Raw genomic sequence first — 21,646 nt, forward strand, 5'->3', positions numbered from 1 at the left:
AAATAACAAAGCAAACACGAACCGCACCTGCTCAAAAACTTACCTCAATACTTCAAGGAAAGGCTCCTGTAACTCCTCTAGGATTAACAGTTTACAACCAAATATAGCAACTTTGTGCTTCAAGTCTCTCCTAACTTTAACTGATAAAATTTTACCTTTAAAAAGTGAGTAGTTCTCATGCTTTCAGGAGTTCTGACAAAACACATGACTTTAAAATTGTCTAGACAAATAAGGGGCAAATTGGGGGATATAAAATGCCATCATTCAGCTTTCCACGAGTTGCATAGGAGTAACAGTAAAGACTGCCTTCAGAGAAGCCATCATGTTTTTTTTTCAGAGAACTGGGATTTTTAGGTAATCATCCACTGCCAGCATTCCGACAGGTATCAGGTGGCTCTACACCTCTCTAAGCCAAAGGCTGTTTATATTCAAGCCTTGAGTGACAATTCTTGTCACTTGTTGTTTCTTCATCCTCTACCTTTCTCTCTGCTGGCTGGACAGATTAAGCATCTCCTTTACAAAGGTGAAGGTTATATTCACCGTTAAAAGGTAAGGGGAAAAAAATTTGGGATAATAATTAACCAGTAACCATTTAAATGTTTCTCAATAAGCTGCTTCAAACTCACCTACTTGCAACTATACATAAAAGTAGAACAAACTGTTTCATTACTACAGAAAATTCATCTGCTGTTCTCATTTAACCCTAGAGCAACAAAGAAATGCTGACTTGATAGAACAAAAAACTATCTTTAAAATACTGACAAAATGCAGTATTACTTTTTTCCTATGTAAACTATATAATAATTTCTGTAAATAATCCAGGTGTAAACATAACTGATGGAATAAAACAATTTAAATACTTGAAACAATAAAATGTTTAGAGGAACATCACATGAAAACCAAAGCCACCTGGGAAAGAAATCAACAAGTTTTCCTGAGGTCAAGTAGCTTGCGCAAAATGAACCAGAATCCAGGTTTAAGTCCAAAAAGCTAAGCGGAAAACCAGTCTTTGCACATAGCATGTTCTGTGGTATGTTCATTACAACTGTATCAATTTAATTTTTATTCAACAGCTGTCTTATATCCATCTGAAAATAAAAGGCAGTGTTGACTACCACTAGAAAATTGCAAATAAAATGTTTAATTTCAGAAACTGAATTCACCATTTATAAATACACTAAAACATAGTAAATGCAAAATTAGATTAGGCATAGGTACAGTATTTTTAACAAAGCTACAACTTTTCTAAAAGGTCATAGGCAAATGATGACTTGTTTCCCAAAAAGTATTCAATGAAAACTGAAATGACAAGATTAATCTTTCCAGAGTTAAAAAAAAAAAAAATCCACAAACAAACATAGAAAATGTTCCTTTCAAATTAAAATGCTATTTTTTTCCTCACTGAAGTTTTAAGGGCTCTATATCCCATTTGCCTGATGGACACCAACAGTTAAGAATCAACCTACTACATAAAATTCTAAGTAGTGCTCCATATCCATAAGGCTATTATTGAAAATCAGAAGATCATTTATTTCTGTACTAGGAGCTTTAAGACAGGCTGTTCTATACAATTGAAACCATGTTCAGAGCAAGGGCTCAATTTTTACAATAAGGAACCTTACAGTTTCGACGCACTGAAGATCAGAAAAGGCTCTAGAATGACTTAATTAAAAGTCTTCATGTTAAATTTCTTGCCTTTTTTGTACCCAGCATTAAATAACAAGCATTAATTCACATACTTTGATAAGACTTCTGAAGAGCTTTTATAAATACCCAGAATATTTCTGTAGTTCAGTTAAAAGTAAAACCTGATCAGAAAAACCCAGAATGGGAAGTTTTACTATTGATTGCTGTAAAACTGACATTCCATATAATCTCAAATTTAAGATTTTCAGAAACTAAATCAATAGCCTCCTGTAAACACATCTTCCTCAATAACTCTTAATCCTTTAAGTACTTCTAGGGCTTGCAGTTAAAAACATCACATGATAAAAAGATGGACTGAACCCCATCTTTCATGTACACCTTGCTTTTGACAACTACAAAAGCTGTTACAATTAAAGCAATGTTCAACTAAAATACAGTACCTGGTTTATGGTTTTTTTTACCTAATAATTGAATAAAAAACTACAGAATAGAACTGTTTACATCTTTTTTTCTTTTTTTTTTCTTTTTTCCATTCTATGAAAACAAATGACTGAGCTTTTTTAAAGTTCATTTACAATTATGGATTAAAATCTAATTTTGTATCATTTGTCAAGACAGACTAGCTCTAGTATGAACTTTTAAAAAACATATATACAATATCTGGCCTGAAGTACTATGAATAAGGCACATGTAGACATATTGAAAGCTGGAAATAAACAATAAGGAAATTAAAATTTGGAATTATAGTCACTGATTAGATGTCATACATGGCCCCCATTGGAGCAATTTAGAAATCTGATAGTTAATATCCAGTGAGCAACAACAGGTTTAGTCTAGCAGTTTGTTCATTAGTTTCAATACTGGAAGTATATTAAAGGAAGATTCACTTTCAAAAAGATAAGCTTTTCAAAGTGTTCAATCATAACCCTTGACTGACTAAAGTTGTTGCTTTCATTGGATGTATTGAACAATCTCTCTGAAGGAACAATGCTTGGTGGACAACCCAAGAACCTGACAGCCAATTTTGACAGTACTGGCCAAGATGACTTCTTAAAGTTCCAGTAAGTTAGAGGATCACAGTTATGCTCAAGCACTTCTTCCTCCAAGTAGGAAAGCACCATTTCCTCTGGTAACTTTACTCTGTCTTTCAGGTCTTTTGTTTTCTTCATGTCACCCATGAGTGACCAAAGATTATCTTCCCCACATGAATTTGTTGATGGTGAACCTATATCACATCCATTGGAAACAGGTTTATCATCATCTGAGGTAGAACTCATGATTTCCAGCTCCCTGATTAAGTCTTGTTTATATTGTTCAGCTTCCTCTTCTGTAAATAAGGATGTCTTATACCGGGGATCCAGAAGTGTAGCAAAAATGTACCTTGGATCGTGAAGCGTAGATGACAATCTACTCACCATGGCTTCTTTCAAAGATTTCAGCATTGTATCTATGCCCATTGTCTCCTCAAATAGCATCTCTATTTTCCTGTTAAGTATATGAATCATTGGAATCACTTGGCTTAGAGTAGACATGTGTGTACTCATTTCCCTGCTTGCAGCTTCAAAAGGTTTGAGAGCATGGCACACTGACTGCATTACTTCCCACTGATCACAACTTATTAACTCCCGGAAGCTGCACTCTATTGACATTTCATCAATTGCTCTTTTCTGTTCAATAAGGCGTTCAAGCATATGAAATGATGTATTCCACTTGGATGGAACATCTTGTATTAGTTGATGTTGAGGCAACTCATACTCTTTTTGCAACTCAGCTAACTTCTCTTTTGCCTTTGATGACCGATGGACACGTTCACAGATCTTTCTTGCAATACTAAGTAAATTTTGGACCATCCTCTGGCTTTTAATAGCCTCATTTACAATGACGTTGACAGTGTGACTAAAGCATTGTACACTTGAATGATCACCTTCATTTAAAGTTTTCTCGATACTCTGATTATCAGTAACAGTAATCCCAATCTGAAGGCCAATGGAAGTAATCCACGTTTCCCACCAGTACTCTAACTGCTTTTGAATGCTGACTCCATTGTAGTCACAATCAATCTGTGATACGTTTAATAGTGCTGAACAATGGTAATCCTCACACTGAGGTCGAAACGAAGATTCAAATGTTACCCAATGAGCTGTCAGAGTTAGATACTCTCGTGTTTGGTTGCTCATCCATATACCTGATGTAAAATGGATGACTCCACTTTCAGCTTCTTTAAGATGTGAAATAATTATTTGTTTTACATTATTGTACATATCTGGAATTGCTGTCCTAGAAAAGTAAGATGGAGAAGGTAAAGAATATTGAGGTTGCAAATATTCAAGAAGCCTGTTAAAGCCAATGTTGTCTACAAAAGAATATGGCTGAAGGTCAAGTGCAATCATTTCAGCTACAAGACTTGTGATTTTTTTGGCAACTGGGTGAGAGTCACAAAACTTATCATTGGTTTCATCAAAATTTGAAGATCCTAGTAATTCTGTGCTCAGGGGCACGTGATTATCCGTAGATGAGGATAATACTGTCTCTGAGACATCAGTCTTCAATACATTGTTATGAAACCGCTGCAAATGTCTTAGAAGGCAACTTGTGCCTAGATTTGTTGGCTTTTTCCCTCTACTTATTGTACGACCACAGTGCATACATATTACTTTTGTTGAATCTGCAGAACAAATTGAAAAGTGATTCCACAGTTTTGAGGTCTTCTTACTATTAACAGGAAATATAATTGGATTATCATGTGTAACCATTGTAGGCAAGTCAGTCAACTTGGAGGATGAACACTCTGCAGAAGCCAAAGTGGCATAAGGAGAATTTGCCAAACTCATATCAAGAAAACTTTTTTGGTTTCCAATTACATCGGGATGGCGTCTATATAGATGTCTCATCAAGCAGCTTGTGCCCACATCACCTTTCTTACCACGACTTATCGTACAACTACAGTATCTACATACTGCTTTCAGACTGTCTGCAGGCGACAGTGAAAAGTGGTGCCAAACTTCTGATTTAAGCCTTTTCATAATCCTTTTATTTTGCTGAAATACAGCAGTAGGTTCAAATATTAGTGGACCTAATCCCTCACACTGTTTCTCTGGAGACGAAACAAAAGAGACTTCACCTATATCATCAGACGATGACAGCACTGAGTCATCTACTAGAGCATCTCCAGAAGAGAGATTAGTATGGATCTCCTCAGAGATTCTCTCTGGAGAAGAAGAAACAGAAGTTGATTCTTTCATTAGTTTTTCAGGAGAGGATGACATGGAATTCAGATCACTATCTGAAGGCAGTAAAGAAGGCAACAGAGTTGGAGGTGCAGTGTAGAGAGGTGGTATGCTAGTACCACCCCCATTCTCTTGTAAGACTATGGAACGATGGGCTCTCCACATGTGTCTTATCAAACAACTCGTTCCCAGATCTTTTCCATTTTTTCCTCTACTGAATTCATTCATGCAGTGGATGCAAACAGCTTTAGAATTATCTAGAGGTGACAAGTAAAAGTGTTTCCAGACAGCAGATCTCCTTCTGGAACCTGATGTGCTCTTTGGAGTTGCAGCAGTTTTTTCTGCTACATTCTCCACAGCATCATCATACTGGTTGTTGGGTAGCTGTGGAGATGACTCAACCATGACTTCTTCTTTGATGCACTTCTCAGAAACTGAAAGATCTGATATTTCTTCAGAAGAAGCAATAGAAACAGATTCCTCAATTATTCGATCTGGAGATGGTATTTTAGAAGCCACTTTCTTGACCAGTTTTATGGGGGATAACATAGAACTCAGATCTCCAACATCTGCTGACTGAGGTGGCAGTAGCAATGTAGGTGAAGAAAAGGAGGATATACCTGGCATACTTAGATTGCTTTGCACTAGTACAGTGGGATGGGATATACCTGGCATACTTCGATTTCTTTGAACTAATACAGTGGGATGGGCTCTCCTCACATGTCTCATTAGACAACTGGTACTCAGGTCCTTTTCATTTTTACCCCTGCTAAATTCTTTCATACAGTACATGCATATTGCTTTAGTGCTATCTCTAGGAGATATAGAGAAATGGTTCCAAGCAGGTGACTTTTTTCTGGAGCTTATGTTTCTGCTAGAAAGGAGGCTTTGTGTCACAGCCTCCATTGCTACATCATACAGAGTACTACTATACTGAGAAAAAAGAGATCCATAATTATCTTCATTTTCAGTAGATAAATATTTGCTAGAGTTGTTGGTAATGAAGTTTTTTTCTTTGTCTTCCTGTTCATCACTGCTCTCTTCATGTTTAAAATCATCTTGTTCTGTTTTTATATCCATTCTTTCTAGAGCACAGTTAATGCAGTCTTCCTTTTGCTCCACTTTTAAATTACTGATTTTACCCAACACAAAATTACCATCCACTCTGGGGAAATCTGTTCTACTCTTGTCCACGGATGGCAAATTCTTCTTGCCAAGTCTTCACTTATTAATAAATATAGATAATTTAAAAGAGCAATTAAAATTTGATTTAAATGATGTATCTTGTATACTGAATGCACAAACTCCAATGTGCGCATGTGTTAAAGTAAGATCTAGTTTATCATTTCTGTATCCATTTGTGCATAACTAATAAGGATTAGTCATAAAAATGCATTTAAAATTATGGACTTAATTAATGGAATCTCATTTTTTCCCCAGGATCAGGACATTTCAGGTCATAGATGAATGTTCTCAAAGACAGCTACTGCTAAATGCTTCATGTTGTAGACATAATCCTAAAAAATGAATGTTCTGTTTTCTTGTTGAAGGAAGCCATTCTGTTCATCTCGCTTGGATGACTGTGGTTCATCTGCACCATCTACAAATAAAAAACAAGTAAGTAAATAAATGAGAAAACAAAGCTGACTAACACACTTTGATCAACTATAGTAAAGGCAAAATTTTTAAAATGCACTCAATGTTTACTATTGGGGGGAAAAAACCCAAACCAATATTTTCCTCAATACATGTCATGTTGTGGTGGAGGGGCAGCAGCCCCAAAACTGAGGCTTTCCTATGCCTCTACATGCCCAGACATGTTCTTCTGCCAGGACCCATGAGGCAGCAAACAAGTTGTGTATCACACACACACCTAGCCCGTGTGCCCCTGGCGTCCGCCCAGGTAATCCCCATTGGGAGGGTCCAGGCATGTCTCTACTGCCTATTGGGGCAAGGTTTGGCTTATGGCCAACCTGATTGGTCATTTTAAATGTCCAACGAGCCACGAATCTCGGCCCCAGAGCCTATAAACGGGGGTGCATAGCAGCACCACGTGTTCAGTCTGTTCAGACAGTCCAGACTGTTTACCAGTTCAGACGCTTAGAGCATTTAGACTCAGCTCTGATCCACAGCAGCACCTTGCTGCACTGACCTGCTTGCATTGGCCTAGACAAAGGATCAGGCCTCACTCACCTGCAAGCATTACCGAGGCCCAGACCTCATGCATTGATCTCAAGGTGCAGTCACGCTACCTGCAAGACCTTTGAGAAGCAGAGCACATTCATGCCTGCACCATACATGTATGGGGAGCCGAGACCCCCTGCCTAAAGCCTAGAGCTATCTTGATTCATCTACGGAGTTAAATCTCCATGCAGCACGGCATAGACCCTGCTTGCCCGGCATAAATACTACTTGCCAGCTATCCTGTAGGTCTGGAAAGACCAAGGCCCAGCAGACCCTCAGACTGTCTGCAAACCTGCAAACGCAGCCTGGTAACTGCGTGACCGTGTCAGAAGCTCTACACGGACCAATCCTTCTCCTGCATTGGGAAATTCCTGCCAGCTGATCATCCCTGGACATTCACAGCATCCAGAAGTCGCAGCTCCAAGGCAGAGATCACCCCAGGAGAGAAGGTTAGAGAAATACTGTTACCCCAGAGACTGGGAGAACCCTTATCAATTCCCCTTGCAAGCCGGGACAGATCTCCAGCTTCAAGACCCCAATACTGGGCACACGCTGAGACAGATTCCTGGGAGGGTGATTAATGATTAATACTCAAGAGCATCACACCTAAGTAAGCTTTAATACTTTTGTAATATAAGTTATCTCTATCTGAAGAGCACACACAGCTTCAGCCTTTGCTGGGCAAACACTAGAGTGGTTAAGAGGCATTAAGCCTAAGAAAATATTTCTCTCTGTCAATAATTGTTAGTAATTTGATATTTCCACTTAATAATCAATCCCTGTAAATATATATATCCCAAGCTATTTTCATAAACTTGCAACAAACCAGATTTCATAGTGGTTAGGGGTGGTGTAAATTTGTAAATATTAATTTTAATAAATAATTTTATAAAAAAATCAAAACCGCCTCAAATTAATTTCTCACCTCCCCCTAACAAGGGAGGAACAGAGAAATCCCCTCTACGACACATGTGAGTGAATGCACATCTACATGTGTAGCTTTGTCGGAATCTGGAGTCCAAGCATCACTTTTGTATCTTCAAGCACTGCATAATGATACATACACACACACATATAAACAAACATATAATACATAGGTGTCTCTATCCAGAGATATATAGGAGTACAAGCCAGCAGTTAATCATGTTAGCACGAGAAACAGATACTCAAAAGCAAATGTTAAGTATCCTCCTATAGATGCAAGCCCTTCATTACTGACAGCAGTGTTTAAAAATTATTTCTTTTTAGTAAGAAAATTCTGTAAGGGTGTCCAGTGTTGTCATACAAATCTCTCTTCCTCTGACCATGTTTTCACCTGGTTCTATTCATGCCATAACACTCTCAGAAAACACCACACCATAGAAATAAATTGGGGTTTTTTTGAGTTCCACAATTAAAACATGAAATGCTTAATTTGGGATAACTGGGTTGTGCAAATGCCACATACACACTTAGGTCTCTCAAAAACATAACATCACTCAGAAATAAAGATATATACAGTTGCATGTGTGGGTGCCTAGTGCAGCACTGCCAGATCAAGCTCCTCATGAACACAAGAGTTATACTAGAAAGCCTGTTTACAAAAGAGATCAGAAACAGGTCTTTTCTGTGCATTTCAGATTTCTGGGAAGCCTATCAAGGTGAGAACTTTCTTTTCCAGTGCAGGGGAAGTGGCAAGGAGGGGCAATCAGCTTATTGCAGCTATTTTAAGAAAATGGAGATGGTGCAGTCAGAGCTGCAAAAAGGGAAGGCAATAACTGTTTTTCTTTCTGTAAGAGTTCTATTATTTCTGTTCTGTTTAATAAGAGACAAAGAAGAAGAGAAAAAAAGTTTCAGACACCAAAAGATAAAAAGGTTGAGAATGAAGAACATCAGTTCTAGAGAATGGGCAGAGAGGAAAAAAAATCTTAAGTTTCTAGAATAAATTTGACACATAGTATTTTCCACAGGTTTGTGAAATCTCACCCAAGAACAGCTCTGACATCAGAGCCTAAGCTTACATCACAGTATAAAAGTCAATGAAATACAAATTAGTGGTCACAAAAATACTGATATGAAAGCATATGCAGATGGGAGAGGAGATTTTAAGAGAGTCAACATTTTTAATAGACACCAATCCAAGCATTTTTTCCCCTCAATCTTTATTTTCATCTGTATTTGTGATTTCAGAGCTTGTACTACAAACAGAAGCAAAAACACTTAATAAGCTGCGGTGACTTAAGATCACAGAATAGAAAGGCTCAGAAGCACTCTATGCTGAGCTTATAAAACATAAATTATGCATGTAAGTGCCAAGTTACAGTAAGCACATTACAGATTCCAACCAAAATACATGCATGCATAATTTATGTTTTTGATGAACCTTTGTCATCGGGTTCTGATCAAGTTGTATGCAATTTTTTTGCCTCAAAACAGGTAATCACACCTCTAGCCTGAAACGCCCATCATTTCTTAATTATGCCAGAACAGTTCCAGATTTCTGGAAGAAGAAAAAAACCCCAAACGAACAAGGAAAACAGACAAACAAACAAACCAGACACACATTCCCATGTAGATGTTTCACTTGTCTCTGTCCAGATAAGCAGTTAGCTTAACTCAGCTAAGTGTAAGGTAGCAGTGAGAGGAAGATTTGGAAACTTGTAAATGAGACCAGTTGCAAACTTCCTAACAATACTCAGCTAAATTGACATTCGTTCACATTGCCAATGGTTAAATTCCTAATCATTACCAGTCATTAGCACTACCTATTCAAACAGTTAGGCCCTAATCGTCTTATCCTAAATTAGCTTTGAGTGCACAATACCACTGAGTTGACCCTACATAGTTAAATACTGATGGCTATAGTCCTTGAAGGTGAGGTAATAGGAAAGAATGCCATTTGGACTCTAAAGGGAATACAGGTGGGAGACTTCTCTTGCCTCTTTCTTCTTTTTGTCGCTGGGTGTTTTAAATGCTTACAATCTCCTCCACCAAAAAGCAGTATGGAAAGCTATCTTACCTGCTTCTGACACTGTTTATCTTCTTTTCTTTAGGACCAGAAACTGTTCTTGTTCCAACAGAAACATTTCCTGCTTATTCTGTAATCTTAGGGTCTTTTTGCTTACAGATTTTACTACTCAAATTGTTGATTCAAGTGTTTTTCTATCTCCTATTTGTGACATTAAATATAGGTCTCCCTTTGAAACTACATATTATTTCTATACTTATGCTTAGCTGATATAAAAAATACTTTCTGTTAGGAGGGACAGGCTACTAGCAGTGTGGCAAAACACTTCACATACTGTGCCCAGTTACAATATTTGATTATATTTATGACTAAGTTTAAGACAAGAAAATACAAATTATAGGTCTCTGAGTACATAGTCCGTATTTTTCTAGGCATTGTTACTGCCTGCTAGGAACGCAGAATAGCGTGGAGGAGACTAGCTAGGGCTGCTAGATCACTTCCTGGGAAATCCCCGAGGTTTAATGTCCCTTAGATTTTCCTCTGCCTTCCTCCACCCCCTCCCATTTTCTTTCAAGCACATAGGAATCATCTTTGTTGTTTAAGTGTTACAGCACACAGTAACATGAAGTCAAAGTTTCTTTAGAACACAATCTCCAAAAGGCTCAAGATTAGAAAGATAGGTATGTTTTTCATCACACTTTCCCACGCCATCAATATGAAAAAAAAAACCATTACAATTTAAAAATTCTACAGCAACCTAGAACAAAGTATGAATTTGGTTATGACCACCTTTACATACTTATTTACCCTTGGACACAAGCTACTTGAAGTTAAGGACTACTGCTAAACAAACAGGATGTTCAAGAAGTAAAACATTTTCATTCTTGAAAAAGACAAGGTACAAAAGGCTACAGGCAGTCATCTCGAGATTAAAATGACATATGCCTTTGAAATCTCCTCAACTAGATGCAGAAGAGCAGCAAAACAAAGCGAATTAAGAGTCACCTTGCAACAAAAATTTTCAAAGAAAATAAATGGAAGTAGAGAACAATTACCTACTGAAATGGACTACCCTAGACTACTAGCTTCTGAGTAGCTGTAGACAGCCGGTGGTTTGCTGCGGTAATAAGCCTGCAGTAACATTTTATAGGATTTTTCCATTCAAAATGAGATTATGAAGCACAGACTAGTTGACAAGAAATGTCAGGAGAATGTCACTGATCCAAAGAGAGCCACAAGAAACTGTCATGACCAGAAGAAATCACAGCTGAAGGAAAGGGATGAAACAAGAGAAACACTGGTGTCTTGGGACTACAGGGCCATAGATTAACATACAGCAAGGTATGACAAGTATGCAAGACCATGTCACTAAAGCATGAGCAAAATGTTTGGAAACATTAAACCGTTTTCAATTTTAAGTTAAGCAGCCAGGTAATAATAATGAACTTGATTATACTACAGATTTTCAGGACTAATAGTTGTATAAACTTGTTTAAAATGAAAAACCTTTAAGCTATTATGTAAGTGCACGATAGGTCAAGCACAAGCAAAGCTGCTCTCACCTACCCTGCAAAATACAGGAGTAGTTGCTGCAACAAAGATGCAAAATGCAGAGACAAAATTAAAGAAAATTATTTACTAGGTATAAAATATTTTCAAAAGTAACAACAGATATTGAGCACGGGAGGTATATAAAAGCACAGTTTAAACAATTTGCACAAACAGATCTTAGTTTTAAAATAAACAGTGGTAATCTTGTGTATTTTTGGACATTTACAGGCATCTGTAAGAACATCAAGTAAAAAGAACATCCTTAAAAAAAAGCAACACTAGCAGTAAGAAGTAGACATTTTAAGAAACTATTACAAAAGTTCCACTTCAATGGCAGGTGCTGTGTTAATTAAGGAATATCTACAGTAGAACAACCAACCAACCTAAAAAACACCCAACGACAACCAAAAATGGAAAAACAAAACAAAAAACACAACACAAACCCCAAACAAATAACAAAACCAAAAAAAGTGACATTTTTTCTGTACTAGTTTCCTATGGCAAAATATTAGTACTAGCTGACCCGTAAAGTACTGCAGTTTGCAAGACACTTAACGATTAAAACGTGGTATTTAGAGGAGATGGCAAGATAAGCATGTTAGTCACACTCTGAAACAAGGCGGGATCCCCCAAAGGTACAAGCACAAGGTAGTGGATCCCAGTGTAACTGGGATCAAAGTCAAGCTTGGGAAAACTAGGCTGAAAAAAGAAATAACCTGTTTTGAACCTCATGGGAGGTATGATTTGCAGTGAGCTTTTACAATAGAACAATAGAGAAAGGTAAAGTCACTCTTACTATTCCATTACTTCACCAGACAGCTTAAAAGTCAGATTTTATGCTGTTCTGGTCTTACAAAAGTAATCTTTCTGACTTGTAAAATCACCTCTCAGGTCCACCAGCTCAAACACTCCATCTGGACACAAAAGAATAAAGCGTGGAAACAGCACCACTAATACTGTACATTGCTCCTTGCTGACAGGAATAATCTTCAGCCTCACCAAATACTGGAACAGGGTATAACATATAAAACAAGTAACATTAGATACTTTTATTAATCTTGTATGAAAGAGCTGAAGTATGTAAGAACTAACTAACTGAAAATGTTTTTGTTTTTTTAATTTTAAAAACACAAAATACATCACAGAAGCATATGTTAGTGGAAGGAAAAAAGTCATAACCAAAATTGCGTTTAAGTCAATTGGAAAAACATAAAACACCCCTCCACCCCCAAAAAATCCCAAACTAACAAAAAAAACAACCCAAAAGGACATAAAAGGAGAATTAAAAAAAGACAGAAAACATTACATTATAAGTTCTTTGTTTTAATGCAGAGAAAATCTCTGATGTTAGAAAGTGGAAGTATTTAAAATTACAACTATTTAATGTACTTTTGTCCTTACTTCCACTTTTTTTTTAAAAAAGATACATGGAAGTAACAAAAATGCAACACTTTTTAATATTGATATAAAACTTGTATATCTTGTTCCACCACAAACTACTGGTCTTGCAGGAGCCTAATTTTCTCCATCCATGATCCCCTGCAAATCAAGAGGGATGTAATCTTTTATCTTTCATCTTCTGCTTTTACACCATCTATTCCATCATGAGTTTACTGGGTCATCTTACTATGTGACTTATCCAAGGTCTCACTCAGGTTCCCTCGCTGCTCCTGAAAACACTTAGAATGGACAGAAAAACTTTACAGTTATTTCTACAGTTTCATTTTGGAGTGAGACAAACATTTACAAAATCTTAGTTTACACATAAGGAACATCAATGAATGGTTTTATATGTTTGTGCCAACAAGAAGAGACTAATTCAGCTCCCAGACTAGGGGTGCTGGTAAGAAGGAAAAACAAACAAAAACTACAATGAGAAGATCACATATCCATAAGAAAGGAAGCAATAAAGTGCTTTGGAAAGTGATGGGACAAAGGCACACGTTCAGAGGTCTGGAAGGTAAGACAGTAAGAACAAGAGCTCTCCAATGAAGGTAAGTTAGCTCCCTAGTGTGGTTGTGTTACTTACTGGGACATGATACAGAGACTCCAATTTATCCAAGTATAAAGATCATACACACCTCTTCATATTGCTGAAAAGCTTTCTCTTCTAAACTGAGGCCTAAATCGGTCATTCCAGACACAAAATCCAAGGTATGGAGACCTGAGTATTATAGCTCATAACTGTCATCATTGGACTCTGGGTACTCAACCACAGTTACAAATGCAAGAATTTAGCTACAGACTGAAAAGTTAAAACCTACCAACTAAATGTAAATATTCTGACATTTCTTGACTCCTGTCCTTCAAAATCATAAAATAATTTTACTGTGAACACAAGCTATTTTACATAAAGCTGGAAAGCAGCCTTGCTACTGCCAGACTACACTTCTTTGGTTTAGTGGTCTCTGGAGTCTTCTGTTTTCCTTTCTCTACCACCACTAAATTAACAATAACACAGGAAGCTCAGAAGTGGTAATTTTAGTCTTGGACTCTTGCTAAAAGACCAGTGTCAAGTTAAAATCCTACCAGTATACAGGAAACATCTAACACTGCACACTCAAAGTGAGCCCCTCAGTGTTTTAAAATCTAGTTTATTTTGTTTATTGGTCTTCTACTGTTGCAAACATTAAAAAAAACAAAACCACAAAACTATGGGACTTCACTTACTGATAATTTTCAGGTGTTCCTTGAAACTCCAGTAAACATTCAAAAACTAAACGCCCTGGCTTTGCAAAAATATCTTCACCTCAAACCCAAAACACCTGCATCATGGTGTATGGAAGAAAGTGTGTGTACTAGCTCCCCCTACACAAGACTACATTGATTGCCTCCTATAGTGATGTGTAAAAGAATTGAAAATTATGACGATGGCAAAACCAAGTGAAATGCTATGGTTTCCAGATGAGCATAATTATAAAAGACCCCCATACCTTAAATAAACATAAAGAAGAAATAAAGAATTATTTCACTTTAACAATTGTGGTATTTAAACTTGTTTCTTTTGTGTGAGTGGTTTTGGTTTGTTGGTTTCTGGTGGGGTTTTTTTCCAGTTCTTGCTTGGTTTTGGTTTGGGGAGTTTATTAGGAGTTTTTTGTTTGTTTGCTTTTTAGATTTGGTTCTTAATTCAGTTCTCACACCAGTATACCCTCAACAATAAAACTTCTTTAAAACTTTGAGATAATGCTTATTAACTATTACATATTCCATATTCATTAATTTTGAAATCTGATATAATGACGTTTGTGTTAGCATGTGTGTTACTCACATCTGGCTAATGTTTAGTTCTGGCATCCCCGTTTAGTGCCCAACCAGATTTGCTAAATGTGCTCAGTACCAAAACATTTCATCAGACCTCAGTGAAAACACGTGGCTCCTACAGGGTAGGGAATCAGAACTGAAACTTATTTCTGCAAAAAGCAGCTGTACTAATTTATTTGACAAATTATTAGGCATGTATCTATTTTAAACATCATACTCCACCACCTAAGCTTAAATCAGCATTGCTGAACATTACAAAGCCCAAAGCAGAGAAATCTCCATTCCACACAACTTCAAGCAGCATTTATCCCAGCAGGAAAACAAAAATGCAAGGGAAAAAACCAACCAAAAAAATCACCTCAGACAAAACAATGTCACTTTGAGTTTTATACAAAATTATTCAGTATCACTGTGTTGCATGTGCCACCATACATAATATTACATATCACCACAAATAGTAACACTACTCATACCTACAACCACCAGATAAACCTTTAATTGTTGCTATTTCTCCCCCCCTTAGTGCACTAAAAATGCCATCAGATCTCCAATGGAGCTATCTTCCTTCACATGTCCTTTGCTAAGTTCCCACAGCAGCACATTAAGAAAGGAGGGGAAAAAAAAAAGGCAGAGTAATCATTCTGCCCCAGCTTTTAGAAAGTGATTGCTCATAAAAAAATGGAACTGTCACAATAAGCAGGTTATCTCAACATCTGTCTAAGGATCCAAACTGTCTCTTAAGTGTTGAAGTGTTTCTTCTCATTATCTGTTATGATATTACTGAAGCAATGCTTCTAGAATGCTATTGTTTACACCTACCAAGTGTCAGATCTGCCTGTCATTTGTTAGCAGGCGAACATTTTAAGTAACAATCTTATTAAAATTTCTAGGCTTTTTCTATGTCTTACACATTAGTTCCAATGTTGCTCCAAATGAAAGCTACAGGAGTTTATACTCTTTTTTTGTATTTGTATCATTCACAATTTTGAACAAATATTGTATGCTAATAAGATGGAGCAAGAGATAAGGAAGTTTTCTTCAGAAAAAAAAAATCCATTTCCTTTTACACAGTTGAAGCATACATTCTTTGACTTAAGTATTTTTGGGGCAGGATATCAAAACTGCTTTTAGTATCTCATGCTGTACAATCTGGGACTGAGGAGAGATGAATGAAGGTTGCAGTAACACAATGCAGAAGATAAAAATAAGAACAGAACAGGGAAGATGCATCAGTACTATCACAGAACAGGAAACAACACACAACAGGTTAAGTTCCAAAATAACCAAAGATAAAACATTAGTTCCATATTGCTAGAGAACAGCAGCATGCTTTCTGATAAGTATCAAAAAACTCAAAGCACGACTCCTCTGACAGTTCTTTTCCCCAAGTAATCAATTCCCAACCCATTACACTTCTCTAAGTGCAGTACCACATCTGCAAAAATAAATGGGATAGGATTAGGGCAGGAGATTCCTTCCCTGAGTAGTCCACCTTCCTAGTTTACAGTGTACTAGAAAACATACAATTTTATTTTTTTACTAAATCACAGAATCAAACAGGTTGTTAACTAAACCGTGGCACTAAGTGCTTCACTCAGCCTCCTCCTAAACACCTCCAAGGATGGCAACTCCACCACCTCCCCAGGCAGCCCATTCCAATGGGCAATCACTCTTTCCGCATAGAACTTCTTCCTAGTGTCCATCTTAAACTTGCCCTGGCGCAGTTTGCGACTGTGTCCTCTTGTTCTGTCACTAGGTGCCTGGCTACAACCCTGACATCTCTGCCTGGCTACAACCTCCTTTCAGGTAGCTGTAGAGAGCAATAAGGTCCCCCCTGAGCCTCCTCCAGGCTAAACAATGCCAGTCCTCTCAGCGGCTCCTCGTACGGCTTGTGCTCCAGGCCCCTCACCAGACTTGTTGCCCTTCTCTGGAACACGTTTAAGCACCTCAACATCTCTCTTAAATTGAGGGGCCCAGAAGTGGACACAGTACTCAACGTGCAGTCTAACCAATGCTGAGTACAGGGGCAGAATATCTTAAAACTCCGCAAGAGTGAAACTTTAAAGGATAGTTTCAAACAGTTAAAAACGAGAAACTTTAAAGAGAAGGCTGTTACTGAATAGCTCAGATAATGAAGAAAGAAGAACTGCAACAAAACCAACCAGGTAACTTCAAAGCCAAGCTTCCATGCCACATGCTGGCATAATCCATTTTGCCCATGACAGGGGTGAACTTCATATGCCCCTTTCAAGTTTTTTTTTTTGTCATTCAGTATTTCCTAAGGAACTTGTACGTTCATCAGTAACATCTGACATTTTTACCTGATGTCTCAGTTTAAAAAACAAGTACTTCATCTCTGCTCCTCTCAGAACAAACATTCCTATTCACAAAAAATAAGGGAAGGAGAAATATGTGTGCAGTTCTCCCTATGTACTTATCAGCCAGCCTGTCCCTAGCTACCATAATGAGGGGTCCTTCCCCTCTCAATCTCTTCTAGGAATATATTTTCTTTGCCTTCAAGGCAAGGTGAGACTTTGCAGCTGAGATCTAGCTATGATGGACAACCAGGCCAGGAAAACCAGCAGTTTCCACTAGCACTATATTGAGCAGTAGCAGGAAATCCAAAGAGACACTCCTGTCCCTGGCAAACAAAAAGGTAAGTCGTCTTCTCCCAGAAGAAATGGTTTATAGGAGAACCATCCTACTGCCAGAGATGCTGACTTTAATTTGAACAAATAAGGTTTTGCTCAAGGATCTAACCAAAAATACAAGAATTTTAATTAGGAATAAAGCTTTCTGAAGTACTTTTTAGAATCAGTGCAGTTCATGAGATGTAACTCATCTAATGAAACCTTTAATTAAATACATTTACAGAATAAGGTTATACAGGTGCTTTATTCAGAGCAAGATGCATGACAGGTAAAGAAAACAATAACCCTTACTGATCTCATTTGCTCGGTTTTCTATTACTTTACAGGAGCCATAATAATTATTTTAATACACCTAATAATTTGTGAAGCATAGTAAGAGAAAATAAAAACATTTACAGAAAGAAGGAGGATCAGGAATCTTCCTATTCCTTATTTCCCATCATAAATAGATTACGGTCTGTTCACAGTGCAGTTGCCAGAGGAGGCAACTTCAAATCACTAGGAAAGAACACGAACCTCAATTCCTTCTACTTCCCAGTGTCAAAAGTGAAGGTGCTGCTGACAGAATGATCTGCACACTGTCTGGCTCCTTGAAAGCTGACCCACACTTTCTACTATTTCAGTGGCTACTAATGCAAGTTGCAACAAGTCAAAACCTCTCATGTAATGATTACTACCCTGTTGTCTTAGTATTTGTTTTTTTCTTTTTACCTCTTCTGTGGACATGCTCCCACAGTTATTAGAATATCATATTCCCACAGTTAATTCAGAAAAAAGGAAAAGCACAGATTAAACCCAGAAAATATTATGTGACTGGTACTATCTAGGCCACATTTTACCAAGGATTTGTAATCCCAAATATTAGATAAGTTCTTGAGCTGGGAGCCTGTAGTTGGGTGGGAGTTATAAACAGGGAGCAGTTTCCACACTGCTCTTTCCCACTTCCTCATGGCATGTATAACACTGTTTTTCCCTTTAATCAGAAACCAGATTTTCTTCCATTATCTAAACTGCACATAAAAGCTACTGCATAGCATATGCACTAGAAGATTTCAGTGGATGTAAGGATGTAGACCTACAACATTTTTGACTTGCTGAGACTTTAGATTTTAACAGAAAAGATATATGGACAGAAGAATATTTGGATATTTGCTCACAGAAGATTTCAGTTCTATATAAGCACACATTTTCAACAAAAATATGTCTTATTAATCATAAATGAAGAAAGCATCATCAACAGAAGGAACATATGCAATATGCTAATTCTCTGGGCCACACTACTCAATTCCATGAGCCAGTATGAAATAATTTGATCATAACAAACTGTACAGTGCCATTTGTACTGGTGAATACATCACATATTGCATACCGATATACTGAAACAGAGAAAAACAAAGTCAGTCTTCAACTACCATGCCATGAAAAAATAATATCCCAGCAGGAAGAAGTAGCATGAGATTACTTAAAAGATTATGTATTTGATACATTCTTCACATATATTGAAATAAATTACCTGAGCTCTATTCCAGAATCTTAATTGCAACAAGGTACATTAACATGAGAAAGAAAACAGGTGATAAAATGTATGCACTTTTCCGATGAAGCTCATATTGACATTTAATTTTCTTATGACTAACCACTTACATTATTATCCATCATAACCAAATTTGCTGCAAGTTATTTATTCTAGGATTATAATTCAAGAAATAGCTTTTGAAGATAGTAAGACCAGATACTCATTTTCACTGAATTTTTAACCACGAGAGTCACATTAGAAATGCACCTTAGACAATTATAAAATGCAACTAGTATACCAGAACTTAAACACATGACAGTGAAATTATTGATCTTATGGCAAAAGCAGTGTTGTCCACCTTACTAGATTTCTTTACAAGTCTAGAACTTACTTAAAAGGCTACTGCACATGACTGCTCTTTGACTGTGCTATGGATTTAGAAAGCACTAGCAGCTTATTGTCACTTAGATTTTGATGAAGAATGACCCAAAAGCTGCTTTAGTATGTAACAAAATCCACTACATCTTCTGTATGTCTCACCTTGGAAAACTTTCCTTCAAGAAATCAATCTGAACCACGTTTTCCTTTCTTTTCCTACAGAGGCCAGAGCCTTACGAGGAAAGGGTGAGAGAGCTGGAGTTAAGCCTAGAGAAAAGAAGGCTCTGATCAGAGTCCAATGTGACCTTTCAATACTTAAAGGGGATTTATAACAAAGACTGGGGCAGACTTTGTAGTAGGGATTGTAGCCTAGAGAGATAGTAGAAGTCCCAACCCTGGAAACATGCAAGATCAGGTTGGACATGACTCTCAGCAACTTCATCTAGTTGGAAGGTGTCCCTGCTCACTGTGGGGAGGTTGGACTTGATAACTTTTAAAAGGTCCCCTCCAACCCAAACTATTCTATGATCACACCACGACTTCCTTGTTTAAAACCCTACCTAAACATTGTGTCCATCTGTTGCTAACATGAATATTAACCAACAATACAAACATCTTAAAAGTTGAACGACACGATTTGGGGCAGGGAAAGTCAGGAAATAAAAACATAAGCAGAAAGCTCTGAAACACTATCCAAGAATGGCATTTTTTTATTATCTACATACACATGCTGGACCACATATGAAGAATTTTTTTTCTACTGCATCTTAGTTAAAAATCTCAGGCTTCTAAAAAAAAATCTGTACTCAACAGCTCAAACTGAATATATATGGAAAGAAACTTTTAGACAAAAACTCTACAAGATATTAAAATTTATCAGTGAGGACATGAAATTCTAAGTTGGATTAGTGCAATCTGAGTATGAGATGAATGTAGTATGTAAATTAGCTTTCCTATTTCAAGAGGTAAACTGCAGGATATAGATCTATATATGCCGGCTGTTACCACAGAGTAAGAGGTGCTTCACAAATCATATACTAATACTGTAACACTGTGAAGATACTCAGGTTTCCAAACTTAGTTCTTAAATCTGATACACTTATACAAACCTCCTGCTAAATGATAAAGCTCCACACAAGTCACCGCACAGGCATACAACTATTCGTTATCTTTATCCATTGGCTCACTCTAAATTAATAATGGTTCAAGAATGATTCAAGACCCAAAATAAACAAGCTGCCCACTACTTTGAGAAAAGCAAACAAAAAACCCCAAACAAAAAGCCCACAAACCAACCAAACCAATCAAAAAACAACTTACACATCTGTTCCAGTGCATGCAGGTGGCTTCATTTGAAGTTAAATATGTGCTATTCAAACTTAACGATGATAACTGTATCTAAGGAAAAGAAGAAAGTAATTCACTTCAATAATTTATACATTTTTAGTCATGAAAACTGTCAGAGTGGTAAGTCATGGGATGTTTCAAGTCTCTCTTTGGGCAATGGCTCCAGGAGTTGTACTTCCTTGACTAGCTCTCGCCTCTTTTCAAGATCCCTATCCTTCATAACTGTGAAGAAAAATTAAGACATTTTCAAGTCTAGAATTTCAATGCACTGAATATTAACAAGATTTAAAACTGAAATTTTTGTACTTGTCTAGATGCTCTTCCATTTTTTTTCATGCTTAGGGGTTGACTGCATGACAAAAGAAATCAAGTCTACACACTACATGCAAGATAGCAAAGGAGCTTGCTGACACCTTTCAGTGCACTACAGAATTCATCTGGCAGTTTGTCACACCTCTTTGCGAGCTAAGCATACTACTGCACCTAGCATACGCATTAATCAACATGTAATAGCATAGGATCAACACAAGATTATCATTCCCTATGTATGAGAAAGGAATGATGACAAGCAGAGCATATTACGTTGGATATTTTGATTTAGCAACAAAACAGACTGAAATAGTGTATCACAGGACATACTCCTGGAGTTTTGCAACTTCAGTTCCACTGACCATTACACAGGCTTAAGTGTCAGTGCGCAGAGACCCCCAGCTGCTTCACTGCCACAGTACACTAAAAAACCCCAACCAAGAAATCTTCTTTTGCTGACACAGAACATCTGGAAAGTAAACACTGACTCAAAATCTAAACGCACAAAACACTGAACTCCACAACTCTTAGTGGCCAGGATGGTGTTCTGTTCTATGATCTAAACTTCTTATAGATTAAGCATCAGCAAGGGGTTAAATCAACAAAGCATTCTCCCTACCACTCAATG

General features: G+C 37.3%; 1 protein-coding gene across 2 annotated transcripts; it reads right to left on the bottom strand.

The window, feature by feature from the left end:
• Positions 1-661: 661 nt before the first annotated feature.
• On the bottom strand, positions 662-21,153 carry ZBED4 (zinc finger BED-type containing 4). 2 transcript variants are annotated; one of them, XM_064142432.1, is made up of 3 exons: positions 20,683-21,153; positions 19,525-19,629; positions 662-6,474 (listed from the first exon to the last, which is right to left on the bottom strand). In XM_064142432.1, exon 3 carries the CDS (start codon positions 5,952-5,954, stop codon positions 2,502-2,504), a length of 3,453 nt encoding a protein of 1,150 aa, XP_063998502.1. In that variant the 5' UTR covers positions 5,955-6,474; positions 19,525-19,629; positions 20,683-21,153; the 3' UTR covers positions 662-2,501. The 2 variants fall into 2 exon arrangements, with proteins under 2 accessions (XP_063998502.1, XP_063998501.1); XM_064142431.1 differs by lacking the exon at positions 19,525-19,629.
• Between the last annotated feature and the right edge of the window lie 493 nt (positions 21,154-21,646).

The sequence above is a fragment of the Pogoniulus pusillus genome, chromosome 4 (assembly GCF_015220805.1).
Source record: "Pogoniulus pusillus isolate bPogPus1 chromosome 4, bPogPus1.pri, whole genome shotgun sequence".
NCBI classification, from domain to species: Eukaryota; Metazoa; Chordata; class Aves; order Piciformes; family Lybiidae; genus Pogoniulus; species Pogoniulus pusillus.

Coding starts and splice junctions, on each gene's coding strand:
- ZBED4 (XM_064142431.1), bottom strand. CDS start 5,954: ATGGATATAAAAACAGAACAAGATGATTTTAAACATGAAGAGAGCAGT.